General features: G+C 48.8%; 1 protein-coding gene and 1 pseudogene across 1 annotated transcript in view; both read left to right on the top strand.

Annotated features, from left to right (window-relative positions):
- Window positions 1–520: 520 nt before the first annotated feature.
- Window positions 521–1,913, top strand: LOC138143917 (serpin B6-like; annotated as a pseudogene).
- A 2,497-nt stretch (window positions 1,914–4,410) lies between these two features.
- The window catches only part of TRPC5 (transient receptor potential cation channel subfamily C member 5), an 80,122-nt gene continuing 67,548 nt past the window's right edge, over window positions 4,411–16,984 (top strand). Inside the window, exons 1-2 of the mRNA XM_069065285.1 lie at window positions 4,411–4,788; window positions 15,056–15,577. Coding sequence (XP_068921386.1) covers window positions 4,411–4,788; window positions 15,056–15,577 — 900 coding nt within the window. The remainder of the gene's footprint in view (window positions 4,789–15,055; window positions 15,578–16,984) is intronic.

Here is a 16,984-nt window from a genome sequence, read left to right as displayed (position 1 = left end):
ACTCCAGAGATATGGCCTTCTTCCCCAGGCCACTCAGGGTCCTAAAGAGGCCTAAGCATCCCCTACTGCTGAGGATGTAACTCCCCAAAGATCACAGTTGACCCTTGGCAAAGCTCATCTTCAGTGGCCCCAGCTCTCTCCCTCCTCCACTGATCCTTACCACACACCCTCCTCCTCTCCCAGGCTGGCCTGACTGCATTAAGCTTCCTTCATGGACAATGGCACCTCTTCTAGTCCTTGCTAGGACTTGTCCATCCAAACTTCCAGGCCCTGGTTCCTCAGGACTCACTGCTTCCTAGGCCCCTGGGACCTCAAGGCAGAGAAGTCCATGATGGATCACAATGACTCCATTTCTCATTGAAGCCACAATATCTTTATTCAGAGGAATGACTTATTAATGGTAGGATTTCAGGTACTAAAGAATAGCCTGTGGAGACAATGTAAAGTCCTGAACCATACCTATAAAGAAGCTCTGAGGCTTTGAGTGGTCTAGAAACTTAATAATAATCTTGACTGACTACTCAGCAAGCTTGCAAGCCCAGGAGTAGAAGGCAGCAGCAACACCTAGCAGTTCTTACCGCCATCACTACTGCAAATACAGGCCTTCCATGATGTCTGCTCTCTCTGTAGCGATCAACAACTTTACCTTGAATGTTTTTAAAAAAAAACTAGTGAAGAAGATGCCTCCCAGAATGTGTTTTATTCTCCCATGAGCCTCTACTGTGCCCTGGCTATGGTCTTAGATGGGGCCAAGGGAAATACTGCTGCACAGATACAACAGGTTCTTTCTTTAAAGGAAGGTACAGATGTCCACCAAAGTTTGCAGTCTTTTCTCGCAGGAACTAAGAAAACTGGCAGTGAATGCCTGCTAAGAATTGCTAACCATCTCTTTGGAGAAAAGACTTATGATTTTAACCCATCTTTTAAGGAACCCTGTCAAAAATTCTACCATTCAAATATGGAAGAACTTGACTTTGCAAATGCTCCTGAGGAAGCAAGAAAGCATATAAATTAGTGGGTAGAAGAAAAGACAGAAGGTAAGATTGCAGAACTGCTAGGTAATGGTTTCATTACTTCACTGACCACTTTGGTACTTGTGAATGCCATCTATTTCAAAGGAAAATGGGGAAAACATTTTGATAAATGCAGGACAAGAGAAATGATGGTCAAAATCAACAAAGAGAAGCAGAAACCAGTACAGATGATGTTTCAGAAATCTTCATTTAGCATGACCTACATAAGAGAAGTGTTTACCAAGATCCTAGTTCTGCCATACGTTGGAGGACAAATGGACATGGTCATTTTGATTCCAGATGAGAACACAGATCTAAAAACGTTGGAAAAAGGACTTACTTCTGAGAAATTAGCAGATTGGTTAAATCAAAAGATGATGGATGAAACTAAGGTGGAAGTTTTCCTTCCAAGATTTAAATTGGAGAAGGATTTAAACATGGAAGACATTCTTCAAAAATTGGGGATGTCAGATGCCTTTGACAGATCCATGGCTGATTTTTCTGGGATGTCAGCCAGGAATGACCTGTGTCTGACCAAGGTTATACACAAGGCTTATGTGGAAGTTAATGAAGAAGGCACAGAAGCAGCCACTGCCACTGCAGCAATCATGGGGTTGGGATGTGCAATGTTTACTCCACAATTCATGGTTGACCGTCCTTTCCTTTTTCTTATCCGAGATAACATCTCAAAAAACATTTTGTTTTTGGGCAAAGTGATCTCTCCATAAAAGAGATAATTTACTTTTAATGGAGTCTTTACCCTCATGCTATTTACATCTGTTTTACCCAGACACTCATGTACCCATAATCCAAAGGGTCTTCATCAACGGGTGATACTAATCCAAAAATAAAATTCTTGATTGAGAAATTCTCTAAAAAAAATAATAATAATAATAATAATCTTGACTTTTCCTGGAGTCTTCCTTTGGGTAAAGATAACGAAGCCTCTTAAAGTCACCAGGAAAATAAATTTGACCCATGGCTTTGTTAATTGAACCAAAGCAGCAAGAATAAAGGTAGGGATTGTCCCTTGATCAATCGACAAGCATTTATTAAGCACCTACTATGCGCCAAGCACTGTGTTAGACACTGGGGAACAAGTACAAGAATGAAATTGTTTCTGTTTCCAAAGGGTTTGCATTCCAAGGAAGACCTGTAGATACTGAAATTATATACAGCACAGAAAGAAGCTAGCAAATATGAACACATACAAAGTGGTTAAATCCAAGGTAGTTGGGGAGAGAGTGTGGCCAACACAGAGCCATGTAAAGTGGAAAGGAAGGGGCCAGGGTTGGGATGTGTTGAGTTTTACATTTTAAATCCTGCAGTTTGGATTATAAAGCCAACAGCAGGCCACTGGAGCTGACGTACGTGGTCAGATCCATGCTTAAGGAAAATCATTTTTGTGATTGTACATAGGATAGGCTGGAGTGGGGAGGGACTTGAGGCAGGGAAGCCAATTAGGAGACTGCCACAATCATTCAGACAAGAAGTGAGGTGAGGTGAGGACCTGACCTAAGGTGATAACTGGGAATAGAGAGAATGGGTCAGAGGCAAGAGATATTGTAAAGGTCAGTTTGGCAACCTATTGTGGGTGAGGAAGAGTATTCATAATGAACCTTGGATATTGGCAAGATGGTGTCACCTTCAACAGAAAGAGGGAAGCACAGAAGAAGAGGAAGCTTAGGGGAAAAGAAATGAGTCTAGTTTTACACATGTTGAGTTTAAGAGATCTCTGGGATATTCAATTTGAAATGACCAGAAGGCAATGGGTGACCTGGGACTAAAGCTCAGAGGAGAGACTGAGGCTAGCTATATAGGCCGGGAAATGACGTGCATAGAGATGATAATTAAACTATGGCAGTAGATGGGGGGGGGCAGTGTCTGTCTGTGTAGGAGAGACAGAAAGATAGAGAGGAGGCCAGAGAGAACTAAGAAGGAGCAGTCAGACAGGTGAACCAGGAGTCCCCTGTCCTGGTCAGACTGTGTGTGGTGGTGTGTTCAGCTGTGTGTAGCATGTTTTGGGAAAATAACCATTCAATTCAACAAGCACTGAAGTCTCTACTGTGTGCCAGGCTTTATGGGGGGGGGCAGTAGGGGTGGGCAAAGACAAAAACAAGACAGTGCCTGATAAACACCTGTCAAACCTGGCTACCTCCAAGCTCCTTGGCTGGTTCCTGGAGGGTGGCTGCCATCCCAGGGCTTCAAGGGAAGCTGGGAGACCAGAGTCTAGCTGCTAGCTAGCTGCTCATTGTTCAGTGCTGAACTTGTTTGATGCTAGCACAACAACCTCACAATTCGTGTTCCCCCCTCCCCATCTTGGATGAATACACAAGGTTTCCTGGGATTCTGGTTTGAATACTGATTTTTGGAGTAAAGTTGGGCCATGATTCTTTTTTTTTTTTGCTTTTTGGAGGAGGAAGGTAGGGTCAGGTCCTCCTTACTCCAGGGCCAGTGCTCTGTTCACTGCACCACCTAGACATCCCCATGATACATTTTAATGAAAGGTGTTGAGGGTTTGACCTAGGGTGATCTGGGTTGTGTGAGTAGAGAGGAGTCAGATGTGAGCAATACCACGGTGTGGAGAGAGAAACTGATTGGATCTGGGGGCTGTGGGAGGAGATAAGGACAGCCTTCTAAAGTTGTGAGCTTGGGTAAGTGGGAGGTGCTGTGTCCAAAGTATCCTTGGATCCCCAGGGGTCAGAACAAAGATGAACATTCCAGAAAGCTTTCCTGTGTTACTGAAGTTGTGGCTTTGACTGGGATCTGCCCAGTGGGTTTCCCTTGTGTGCTCACATCCATTCACTAGGTCTGCATCAAGCAGAGGCCCCAAGCCTGAGCTCTGGGCTTTCCTGATTCCCTCATTTCGGAGAAAGGAATGATAAGATGCTACCTGCCTTTCTCACCTCCCTCTTTTTTCATGCATGGAAAGGTTAGAGATTCTGTACTGAAAACATGTTTGAGATTTTTCAATCGAGAGACTCTTAGATACAGTCAAAAAATCCTGGAATCAGAGGCCGTGGGCCTGATCCTGCCTCTGCCACTTACCGTCTTTTGGACCCTGGGCAAGTCCTCAGTTTTCTTCTCTGTAAAATGAGGGGAGTGGCCCAGATGGCCTCCTAGGTTCTTTTTGCCTCTCACTCTGTGGTCTCGCATGATCTCAGTGCCCAGCTGGCCTCCAGCTCTAGTAATGGGCTGAACTGTGCTAATTATGGCACAGAGACCCGGGTTCAACTCCTGACACTGTCACTAACTACCTATATGACCTTAAGCAAGTCACTTCCCTACTCTGCCTGCAGACATTCCCTCTTTGTGACCATTTGAGGCCTTGAGGCTCTTTGACACATGGCTGTTCTCCCTTTCTCTCCCCACCCAGGTTTCTATGCCATTATGAACCATGGCCCAACTTTACTACAAAAAGGTAAACTACTCACCCTACCGGGACCGAATCCCGCTGCAGATCGTGCGAGCTGAAGCTGAGCTCTCCGCGGAGGAGAAGGCCTTCCTCACTGCCGTGGAGAAGGGTGACTATGCCAGTGTGAAGCAGGTTCTGCATGAGGCTGAAATCTACTATAATGTCAATGTCAATTGCATGGACCCCCTGGGTCGGAGCGCCCTGCTCATCGCCATAGAAAATGAGAACCTGGAGATCATGGAGCTGCTGCTGAGCCACAGCGTCTATGTGGGTGATGCCTTGCTCTACGCCATCCGCAAGGAGGTGGTCGGGGCTGTGGAGCTACTGCTCAGCTACCGAAAGCCCAGTGGTGAGAAACAGGTGAGGATGGCCTTGGGGGGCACCTTGGGGACAGCAGGGGAATGTTCAGGCCCAGCCATGATGCCTTGGTTGCCTTCCTCTCCTTCCCTTCTCCCACTTCCTCAGATTTCTCTCATTATTCACCCTCAGGAAGAGGCCACCGCGAATGAAACCACCACTGAGACTGGCTTAGCCTCCTTTCCAGGAAGCTTGGCACACCCTGCAACTAAAGAAATGCTGATCTAGGGGCAGCTAGGTGGCGCAGTGAATAGAGCACTGGCCCTGGAGTCAGGATGACCCGAGTTCAAATCTGGCCTCAGACACTTGACACACTAGCTATGTGACCTTGGGCAAGTCACTTAACCCCAAATGTCCTGCCCTCCCCCTTGCAAAAAGCAAAAAGAAATAGAGAGAGAGACAGAGAGAAAGAAAGAAACGAAGGAAGGAAGGAATGAAGGAGAGAGAGAGAGAGAGAGAGAGAGAGAGAGAGAGAGAGAGAGAGAGAGAGAGAGAGAGAGACAAGGCCAGAGGTTGCAAGAGGATGGGGGTAGGGACATCCCTTTCCTGTTCCCCTACTGGGAGTGGAAGCCTGGTTGAGTCCACTTATCACTTGGTAAAGTTCTCAGAAGCTGACCAATTACAGTTACAACCAACCTGCTCCATTCTACCCACTGACTTTAGGAACCACTGATGGTATCCTATTTGGAGAGAGAAGTTTTGGTCATTAGGAGAGAAAGCAATGGAGTCTAGGAAAAGCTCTAGTAATGGGCTGAACTGTGCTAATTATGGCACAGAGACCTGGGTTCAACTCCTGACACTGCCACTAACTACCTATATGACCTTAAGCAAGTCACTTCCCCACTCTGCCTCAGTTTCCTTATCTATCAAATGGGGCTAATTCCTGCCCTGCATTATTTACAGGGTGACTGAAAGGATCAGATGAACTGTGGGATAGGCAAAGATTTCAAAAGCCATAAAGAAGTTGCTAAGTGATTAAGCTAGTGAAGACCCAGGGCTCATCCCTTAATTTCTCTAAACCCCATTTTGTACATCCCCACAGCCCTCACAGGGAAGTTATGAGAATGAGCAAAGTGGTGAGAATTTGGCCTACAGGAAGAGAGCCCCAGCTTCCAGAAATAAGGAGACGATTGCCCCTAGAGATGCCCTCATAAAACCCTATCTGGAGGATTTGGCTAAGTTCCAGGCACTGCAGTTTGGGAAAGACAATAATAAATTGTAAAGCGTCCAATAAATAGCAGCCTGCCTGGTAGAGGGCCTTGAAGCCATGCCATGTGAAGATCAGTGAAAAGAAGGGGGGGGACTGAGAGTTGCTTTCAAATATTTGAAGAGCTGTCACAGGGAAAAAGGATTCTGCTGGGACTCAGAGAGCAGAACCACAAAGAGGAGGGGGACACTGCCGAGAGGCAGCTTTGGGCCTGAGACGTCAAGAAAACCTTTGACACAGCGAGAGTTACCCCAAAGTCGGCTGGCTCCCCTTCTGACAAAGGCTAGGTGACTGCTTGGCTGGGCTGTTCTGATATGGCTTGAACTAGATGCCCACTGAGCCCCTTGATGGATTGATTCCCGCTTGAGATTCAGTAAGAAGGGCCTAGAAAGAAACTTAGTGACCATCTAGGCTGACCTCTTCATCTTACACATGAGGAAACTATAGTCCAGAGAGAAGAAGGGACTTGTTCAAAGCCACGCAGCGAGCTGCTTTGCTCAGCATTTCTTAGTGGCTTTGGTTCCCTACTGTGGGACTCTTCTCCAAGCAAAGGCAGAAGGATAAAGGAGATAGCCAGCCAGACAGGAAACCTTCCGCACATTGCTCACTTGTTCCTTGTGCCAGCCCTCCATCCCTACCCTGCCATAGCTGGCTCCCTTATTTGACTAGAGACCTTAGTCTTTGGGGTCAATATTCAGTATTCAATTCAACATTCAATAAGCCTTTGTTAAATACCTATCATGTGGGAGACTGTGGTGGACACTGGGGATCCCCAAACCAAAAAAAGCCCAGTGGGCCCTGCCCTCAAGAGGCCTACACTCTTTTGAATTTGCTCCAGCCCAATGGCCTTCACAGACTTGTCCAAAGATGCGAGCATTGCCTGCCTTGCCCCGCCTCCCCACCCTGTTCTCTGGAGTCTGCTATCCTTACTCATTTGTCCATGACAGATGGCTCTGAATCCACACTGACTTCCCTGATGTGCTAACAAAGCTGTCTCAACACCTCCACTGACTGAGGCTTTATTCTGTTTAGGAATGGTGGAGACTTTGCCAAAGAACAGCGGGCTCCTGTTGCGATCCTGAGCCCGCGCTAGGCAACTGACATGGCGGCTTTGGGGGAAGGGGCCTTCTAGAGCCCACTCCCAGCTGTCTGCATCCAAGAGGCAAATGTCTTTTCCTTCTCTGTGATTCATAGCATTCACACCTGGTAGAAAGGGCACTCTAAAGCCTAGAATGGAAGTATTATAGAAGAAATTCTCAGACCATTGCCCAAATCGCCAAAGCCAAGAGCTGGTCTTGATTCCAGACTCATCAGGAGAATGACTGCAGTTCTCTGATTTGATATGACCATGGCAACCTAGGTCTAGACCAAAAGAGCAAACTGCAGAGGGCCAGGCTGGCTCTGAGCAGAGCCTCCCATGGGGAGGGAGGGGCACAACACCTCAACAATAACGCTCTGATAACCACGAGACCCACTTCGGTGGTACCTTGGACCCGGCCAGTCCAATGAGCACATAGCAGCTTATCAAGGGACCAACCTCGGAATCAGGAAACCCTGGCTTTGAATCATGCCTCTGACAGACACATATGAAGTATATGATCACATGGACCAGTTGTCTAACCTCAGAGGGTCCGAGGCAACTCAAAGTTACAGATTTGTTGCTGGTATGCATCAGTGGAGGGAGTTTCCACACCAGGACATGAATTCCCATGGCTCTGGACTCTCCAACCCTCTTCCCCTTCCCTCACCAAAAATTGCACAAGGCCCTGGGCTAGGTTATAGGAATGCAAAAATCCCAAAAGTCCTTGGCCACAAGGAAGTTTGAATTTACTATGGGAAGAAATAGATTAGTAAATACATATTAATTTCCTCTTAACAACCCTGTGAAGTAGGTCATTTATGTACAATTATTCCTACTTTATAGATGAAGAAACTGAGACTCCCAAAGTTAGTGCCATGCCATCTGGCATGTCTCAGAATCGACAAAGGACGGCTCTTAGCAGGATCCAAATTCCAAGGCCAGTGCTGCTGCACTGGACCAGTGACCCATGTCATTGCCAAAGACAGACTTGAAAATGGAGCTTCTCCCACCCCCCAAAGCCAGCCTGGGGCTGGGCCAATGATAGCCAGCTGAGAGTCCAGAGGGGTCACAGAGGAGGCTGGCAGCAGGTCATTCTCACCTCATTGAAAACGTGGTGGTCCCCACTTGCCTGGCCTGCCAAGCAAATCAAGCCACTGTGTAGCTAACTGCCAATTGGGCTCTCCAGAATCATTGAGTAGAGCTTGAGAGTCACACTTACCGAAGGCCCTTGACTGGTCCCTCTCAGGAGGGGCCCAGTTAATTGAAAACCGATTCTCTTCACCTGCTGATGGCCTCTGTGTTCACCATAACCCTTTCCCAACCCTTTTTCCATGTTCTTCACACCAGCCACCAAACCTGTGAGGATTGAGTCTGTGGCATTTAATGTGAACCCCTAAAGGCCCAGGACCTAGGCCTGAGCCATGCTTAGCATAGACTGTGTGTGTCAAATTGAGGGAAGCAAGGCATCGATCATCCCCATCTAATACATGAGGAACCTGGCACTCTGAGAGGTTGTGGCTCCCCCCCGAGGTCACACAGCTAGCAGCTGTTTGAAGCAGGCCTCACACTTCAAGACTAGTGCTCGTTCCAGAGTGTCTGGGTATGTTCATTGGCAGAGCCATTTCATCATAAGCCCAGCAGTGGGAGGTATCTAGGAATGACTCCAGTGAAGTCACAGCATTGTCCTCTGTCCGGCCTCAAGGTCTCTCTTCTCTCCTCTACCTCTCTGAATTCAGGTTACCTTTCAAAGTACAGACCAAGTGTTGTCTCCTCTCAGAACTTTTCCCTGGTTGCTCCAGCCCTTGCAGATGTTCTTTCTGAGCTCATAATCTCTCTGTCTCACAAGACTGGTCATTGGATCACAGATTTAGACCTGGAAGGGACCTGAGAGGGCATCAGATGCCAGCACTTCATTATATAATGGCAGACAGAAGTAAAATGACTTGCCCAGGGTCACACAGCTAGGCAGTGTCTGAGGCCAGATTGAACCTGAGTCTTCCTAGCCAAGATTCTCGTCACTGTTCCGGTCAGAGCACTGACTTTGGAATCAGACAGCCTACTTTGAATCCCAGTTCCACTAGCTGTGATATCTGTGGCCTCAGCTGAGTCGGTGAACCTCTCTGGTCCTCAGTTTCTTCATCTGAACGAGGAATACTATTTAAGCCTTGAAGGAGTACATAAACGTGAGCTATGATTCTGGGAGGGCTTCTGTGAGGCCATCTCTAAGCACATCTCAGCTTAAGATCTTCTTGTTTAAAACCATCCTTTAAGATCATCTATCTTTCTCACAAATCCAATTCACCAAGCATTTATTGAGTTCCTACTGTTTGCTTGCACTGTGCGAGGCTTCAGGGATTCAAAGACAAGGGGGCAGTGGGGAGACAACATACACAGATATATTTTTAAAATAGTAAATAGTTCAAGGGGTTGGGGCATGGAGGTCATCAAAGACCTTGTGTAAGAGATGGCTGAGCCTTGAGAGGAGGCAGGGGAGCTAAGACAGAGGGGAGAAGGGAGAGCATTCCAGGAATGGGGAGAGAGGCAGGGGTGGGGGGAGCTGAAATATCATATGAAGGACAAGTAGACGGGCTTGTCTCTAAAACCCAAAGTGACTGACGAGAAGGAGTATGGTCTCTGGATTTGGTGTTGGTGTAAGCTTGAGGCAGTGCAGGCACCTTCTGAAGCTTTTGGAAGGGGGTGATGTTGTCAGATGGGTGCATGTGGAGGGTTGTTCAAAGTTCCCTGAGTACGGGGCTTATGCGTATCCTTCCCTATCCCCCGTGGGACCTCACTTACCTCAGCACTTAGTACAAAGAAGGGCCAGGCAGCTGCCACCGTCCTATGGCACTGCTCATCCCTCTGGGACATGGCGGCAGGAAGTAGGGGGCAAAGAGCGCCAGAGGAGGAGGAGAAGGGCACATGGGCGGGCATGGAGGAGGAGGAGAAGGGCACATGGGTGGGCATGGAGGAGGAGGAGAAGGGCACATGGGCGGGCATGGAGGAGGAGGAGAAGGGCACATGGGCGGGCATGGAGGAGCAGGAGAAGGGCACATGGGTGGGCATGGTGGAGGAGGAGAAGGGCAAACTATCCTTGGCTTGTTGGAAACGCAGCTGCTACTTCGAAGCCGAGAAAAGGAACTTATGTGCGGAAAACATTTTCTTTTCATGAGGTGGTGGAGGGAAAACATGATTAAATAGAGGAGATGACCAAAACCTCCACGAGTCTTTGCTGGGCCCCAGGGCTGGAGGATGGCACATACATACAAGTGAAGCCCCAGAACATGCTTTTACCAACCCAGAAACGTGTGCCCTAAATCACCTGCTCCCCTCAATGAGCTGAGCAGAGACCTGTTGGTGGCCTGAAGTCTCCTGAGAAGGCAGCCGTGCTCTTTGTTCAACTGAGGGGCCCCGCCATGGGAGAGCTGTGCTCAGGGAAGACTAAGGCCCCGGCTGGACAGAGTTCAGCGAAACCTAGGACTGCTGCTACTTGGAAGAAGTCACCATTGAGGTCATAGGATCATAGAACCAGAGCTTGCAGGGCCCTTAAAGGTCATCTAGTCCAAGCTCACGTCAGGACCCAGAGTCACACTCGGGCGGGGGGGGGGTAGGGGAGTCTAAATTTGAAGCCAAGTTTTGTCCACCAAACCACACTGACTTTGCAGAAGGGTCTTAAAGGAGCCAGAGGTGAGCCTCAAAGCTAGGGTTGAGCAGATATGACCACATGTGGGGCAAGGGGCAACCCCACCCCAACCCCTTAGGAATACCCTGGGAGCCAGAACCAAAGCCTAAGGAACTCTTCAACAATGTCCCCCCAGCACGGAAGGATGTTTCCCTTCTGATTGGCAAGCTAAAAAGGCGACCATGCGTGAACAATGGGCCTCCAGCAAGCAGGAGCATTCACAGAGTGTGTATTTGCTAGGTGGCAGGCACACACACATACCAGCTGGTGAGTGGAGTGGGTGCCCAGACAGTCAGGCAGCCCTGTGGGGCCAGGAGAGCAGGCAGACAGTAGCCAATGGCAGGGTGGTCTAGCAGCCATGCTGAGCTTCAGGAGCAGGACTCTGGGGCAGAGGAAACAACACAGAACTCTAGACCCAGAACCAAGGGATTGGACTGGACATGACTGAAGGCCCCTTCTAGCTCTGCCATTACAGCCAGCTTGGATTGTTGATTATTAATAAGGGATGACCATGATCTATTGTGAGCACTGGCCAGATCAAATTTTCTCCCCCTCATAATGTTTGCTCATTCCTCCACGAGGAAAAGTTGGTGCAGGTCTCTGCAAAGCTCTTGCCTTTCCTTCCCATCACCTCCACCCTCCACGTGGCTGTCCAACCAGGGTTCCTAAAAATGACTGTTCCTGTCACCCCACCCCTGCCCACAAAGCATCAGTGGCCTCCTAGTGACTCCAGGAGAAAAGATAGAGGCTGAATCCGAAAAAGCTCTCTAGAATACAGAGTCAGTCTAACAGGATGAAAGGCACAAGGGGTAAGTGTAAAGTCTGAAACTTGGTGTCCAAAACTCGATGTGACCAGTACAGGCTGGGGGCAGCCTGGCTAGACAGGCAGTATTCTGAAAAGAAGATCTAGGGGTCTCACTGGACTGCAAGCATTTCTCTGAGGCCTGACCTCAATGAGCTCCTGATTCAGTTGAAGAGATGGCATACAATGTACACCTAGGGTCAAGGGTAGGAAGCCACCTCCAAAGCAGACGCCAGCCAGGTCTCTTTGGGAAGGAGCCAACAGATGGGGCAGCCAGTAAAATCACTGCCTCCATTGGGTGGCCTGGGGCCCATTGCCGATAGACAGCACCATGCCTGGCATGTTGCAGATACTGAAGAATGCTTAGCCTCTGGGAGCTCACGCCCTTGGTCATCACCCTCTCTCATCTCCAGTCTCTTCCCTTCTTCTGGCTCCTTCCCTACAAACATAAAGCAACTTCCCATCCATAAAACCCCTCCCTTGATCCTGCCATCTTCTCAAGCTGTCTCCTTGTCACAGCAGAGATTCTAGAAAAGTCATCTCCCTGCTATGTCTCCACCTTCTCCCACACACTCACCCCCCCACTCCCTACTCCCTCCTCATCCCTTGCAAGCTGGCTTTGAACCCCAGAACACGATGAAGCTTGGTGTCAACTCCACAGAATGAGCCGCCCCTCCCAGGATAAGCAGATCACCAGAAATCCTTAACTCAGCCTCCCTCGGCCTCCTCTCCCTGACTGCAGGCTAGAACACTCAGCTCTGTCCAGAGCCTTCCATCATAGAGGGTAGAATCTGGACTTTGCACCCCAACCCCCCACACACCCAGCTTTCTCCTGTGGTCTTTCCTATGAGGTTGTTAGGCCACCAGAATGTTGGGTGGCACCAGAATGCACAGAGCGCTGGGCCTGGAGTCAAGAAGGCTCATCCTCCTGAGCTCAAATCCAGCTTCAGACACTTCCTGGCTGTGTGACCCTGAGCAAGCCACTTCATTCTGTTTACCTCAGTTTCCTCATCTGTATAATGAGCTGGAGAAGGAAACGGCAAATCTCACCAGTATCTCTGCCAAGAAGACCCCACATGGGGTCGTGGAGAGTGAGACGAGACTGAACAAGAATAAGGAATTCCATTATAAGGTCCTTGAGGGCAGGGAATGTATTTCTTTTCCTTATTTGTATTCCTTGCGGTTAACACAGTGCCTGGCAAGTAGGGAGTGCTTCATATACCTTTATGGAATTTGAATTGAACTGATAAACCCGATGGCTCTTATGACCAGGCAGCTCACCAGGGCTGGCAGTCACGGACGAGTGGCTGGTCTGGACTGGTGGAGGTTCCACACTGCCGGTTCCTTAAACCGCTGAGAAGAGCAGATCCCAACCAAATAAAGCTCAGCTGCATCATCAGTCTTCATTCCCAAGGAGCAGAGTGTAAACAACTGCAGCCTTTCTTTGTGACCTTTGGCTTTATTGGGCAGCCTTGTGGGCGGAGAGGATGATGTCAGCCCCGCTGCTCTGGCCAGCTGCCCACCAGGCTGGGAGTCCCCAGAAGCAGGCTAGGAAGAGGATCTTGATAACCGAAGGTCATGTGTCAGGTGCATTGTGGGGGAGCTCCCCTTTCAGGGATGAGTGGGCCTAACTGGCCTCTGATGGGATTCTGCCTTTCCCATTCCTTTGGGAAGAAGCTATCGGGGCAATAGACCCTTTCCACAAAGGGTCTGGGAACAGTAGGGTACTTGAGAATTCCAATTAGAAACATGTCATTTAATCACAATAATAGCTGGTCTATAGCCTTTATATAATGTGCAAAGGGATTTACATATTAGCATCCTATGTGAACCTCACCACAGCCCTGTCAGGTGGGTATGATGGGGATTGTTAACCCCATTTAACATATGAGGAAACTGAGACAGGCAGGTGAAGCGACTTACCCAGGGCCATGCAGATAGTAAGTTTCAGAAGTGAACCTTGAGCTGGCTATTATTAGGACTACTTGAGAAAAGTGACCTTGGGAGAATTCTGGCCAGTCTGTGGCAGTGGCTGAGATGATATCTTCCTCCGTTCCCATCTGTTGCAAGAACTGAGCTGAGAGCTAAGGGAAGCCGCCTCAAGCCTGGGCTTATTCTGTCTGATGTCACTGATCTGTTCAGATAGGGACAGAGTGCTGAAAGGACAGATGCCCACAATAACACTGAGCATCTGTTAAGTGACTGCTGTACACCAGCCAAGTGTCTTAAGTGCCTTTTATTAAGTGCCTACTGTGTGCCAGGAACTGTGCCAAGCCTGGGGAAACGCAAAAGAGCAAAAGATAGTCCGTGCTGTCCAGGAGCCCCCAAGCTAACAGGGGAGCGCCACCTGCAAAGAGCCATAGGCAGGGTAAAGCGGGAGACATGCCCAGAAAGGAGGCGCTAATTAAGGGGGATGGGGAAAGACCTCCTGTGGAATCCAGGGAGGAAAACTGGGAGGTGGAGGTGAGGACCAAGAGTTCCCCATTCTTGGGAGACAGCCAGGAAAGTGGCCCCAAGTCAGGAAATGGGCCACCTTGTTGGAGTAACAGCAGAGGCCACTGCAAAGGAGAGAGGGGAAGAGCAGATTCTGAAAACCTTTGAACGCCAGCCAAAGCATTCTGCAGTTGATCCTGGAGGCCCCAGGGAGACTCTGGAGCTTTATAGAATAGAGGGATTACATGGTGACACCTTGTATTTGGTAGGATTGGGGCATCAGGACTGCCTTTGGATGGGGGAGTCCCATTCCAAACTGCCAGAGCCCCAGACCCCCAGAGCGAGGCTGAAAAGGAAAGGCCTCACCTTCATCTCCACTGCTCAGCTGGCTCTGAGCCCCCAAACTGAGCAGCCCCTCATATTGACCTCAAGCAATGTTAACACAATTGAATGGCTGAGCCTGGAAATTCCTCCCTCTCCCCTCCACACAATTGTTTTGTTTCTTCTCTGAACTCAATTTCTAATGGGAGGCCAGAAGCACATGGTGTGCCTTGGAGTCCTGAGAGAAAGCAAACTGCATTAGAAATTCATCCAATCCAATTCCCCACCTGACCCCAATCTGACCCCCAAATGGGCACTAGCAGCCACAGAACTGGCCCTGGCTATTGAGGGAGCAGACAGTCATCTCCATGGCAGCATCTGAGAGACAGGAAAGGAGAGCTACAAGTTAGGCCTGGAAGGACAGTAGAGACATCAAGTCATGGTATGGTGCTTACATGTACTCTCTCTCCTACAGGGAACAAAATTCCTGTCCTGGGTTTGCTCTCCTAATAATCGCTTATTTAACACCAAACATCTGCTATGTGCTAGGCCCCATGCGGGATGCTATAGCAACTGACGTGGTGCTTCACTCATAGTAAGAGGTCAGAGTGTTTTGTGTCCATTTTCCTGATGGTTAGCCCATATACACACCCTCCACCACCATACTCTGGGCCCTCGTTGAACATGTGCCTTTCTCATCAAGTCTTGATCTTAACAACTTTTGCTGCTTCTCCCTTGTCTTCCTAGGTCCCTACTCTGATGATGGACACCCAGTTCTCAGAGTTCACCCCAGACATCACTCCTATCATGCTGGCTGCCCACACCAACAACTATGAGATCATCAAATTACTTGTCCAACGCCGGGTCACCATCCCCCGACCCCACCAGATTCGCTGCAATTGTGTGGAGTGCGTGTCCAGTTCAGAGGTAGACAGCCTACGGCACTCACGCTCACGCCTCAACATCTACAAGGCCCTGGCCAGCCCCTCACTCATCGCCCTGTCCAGTGAGGACCCCATCCTCACTGCCTTCCGCCTCGGATGGGAGCTCAAGGAGCTCAGCAAGGTGGAGAATGAGTTTAAGGCTGAGTATGAGGAGCTCTCCCAGCAATGCAAGCGCTTTGCCAAAGATCTCCTGGACCAGGCTCGTAGCTCCCGGGAGCTAGAGATCATCCTGAACCACCGTGATGACCATGCTGAGGACCTTGATCCCCAGAAGTGCCATGACCTGGCCAAGCTTAAAGTGGCAATCAAGTATCACCAGAAGGAGGTAAGGAATTCCCTCCTCAGCTGGCTCCTGGCAGGCCTCAGTGCCCTGTGCCCAAAAGGCTGCAACGCCCAGGCATATCTCATCAAGGCCTTCCCAAAGTGTCTGCAGTGTAGGTTGAGGTCTGAGTTGCCAAGTTGACTCACTTCTCAGGCCCTGCCCTCCTCTGCCCACTCACAGCCATCACTGCCACCACCACCCCAATGACAATAATCACAATAGATTATCCCATTTGTTCTATAAGCAGGGTCACTCACAGCTCGCCCAGGAGGCTCTTGAGGCCAACCATGGGCTCCACCTGGGCTGGCTTTGGCTTTGAGTATTTCCCAGACCCTGGTCAGGTGCAACTTGGTTCTTGCTGCTTGTGCCACATTCACTTGGGGTGATTTGCCCTGAGCTGCAGAAGGGGGACAGGCACCAACCTGTCCTGTTGCCTGTCCCCCTTCTACAGCTCAGGGCAAATCACCCCAAAGCAGTCATACCTCCCCACTCCCTGAATGTTTGTGTCCAGGTGAAGCCACGTTCAAAATGATCATTTGTAGAAGGCATCAAGGGGAAAAGCCATCTCCATAAAGGTGGGGACTGGGCAATGGGAAGGACATCAGCCGATAGTCACTTAGGTGATGGGTGGATTTGTTTGTGGCTTAAAGGCTACTTGTAAAGAGAAGAGTAAGTCTCTTTAAAAGTATCTGCTTCAGTGACGCTCTCTGGCATTTCTGGGACCCTCTCCTTCCCTTCCATATTGACAAAGAAAATGATTAAGTACAAACATTTGTGAGCTGACTCCATCTGACAGTATACATAGCATTCCTTCCTCACTCTTCCCCCATTTTTATACTCTAGGGAGGGAGTTAGGTTTCATTAGTTGGGTGGACCCATTTTTCAGTGTAGACATTGAAATAGTTCTTTCCAAACTACTTAATTTACTCCTCATATTTTCTTATCAATCTTCCTACATCTCTCTAAAGTCCTCATAATTTGTCATTTCTAATTTCACAACAAGATTCTGGTATGTTGACATACCCTGGTTTGCTTACCCATTCTCCAACTGATAGGAACTCTCTCTGTTTCCACTCCTTTGCTACCAGTGTTTTGTTTCTATATTTGATTCCCTTGGTGCATTTGCCCAGTAGTGGGATCACTGAGTCAAAGAATAGAGACAGTTGAATCACTTTTCATCCATCATTCCAAGTTCATATCCAGAATACTTGGGTTAATTCACAGCTGCACCAATGATGTATCAGTGTGCCTATCTTCCCACAGCTTCACCAACAGTTACAGTTCTCATTTTCTTAATCATCTTTGCCAATTTGCTGAGTATGGGATTTCAGATGATTTTCTTAATCACAGGCCAGTAGAGGTATTTATTAATCATTTCTGCCCAAACTTGCTGCCCATGACTTCACTAAG

Source organism: Petaurus breviceps, unplaced genomic scaffold, assembly GCF_028583685.1.
Source record: "Petaurus breviceps papuanus isolate PSGF00001 unplaced genomic scaffold, PetGlider_PUasm1.0 90681, whole genome shotgun sequence".
Lineage (NCBI taxonomy): Eukaryota > Metazoa > Chordata > Mammalia > Diprotodontia > Petauridae > Petaurus > Petaurus breviceps.
The sequence above is the reverse complement of the archived record's forward strand: the minus strand, read 5'-3'. Positions and strand labels throughout refer to the sequence as shown.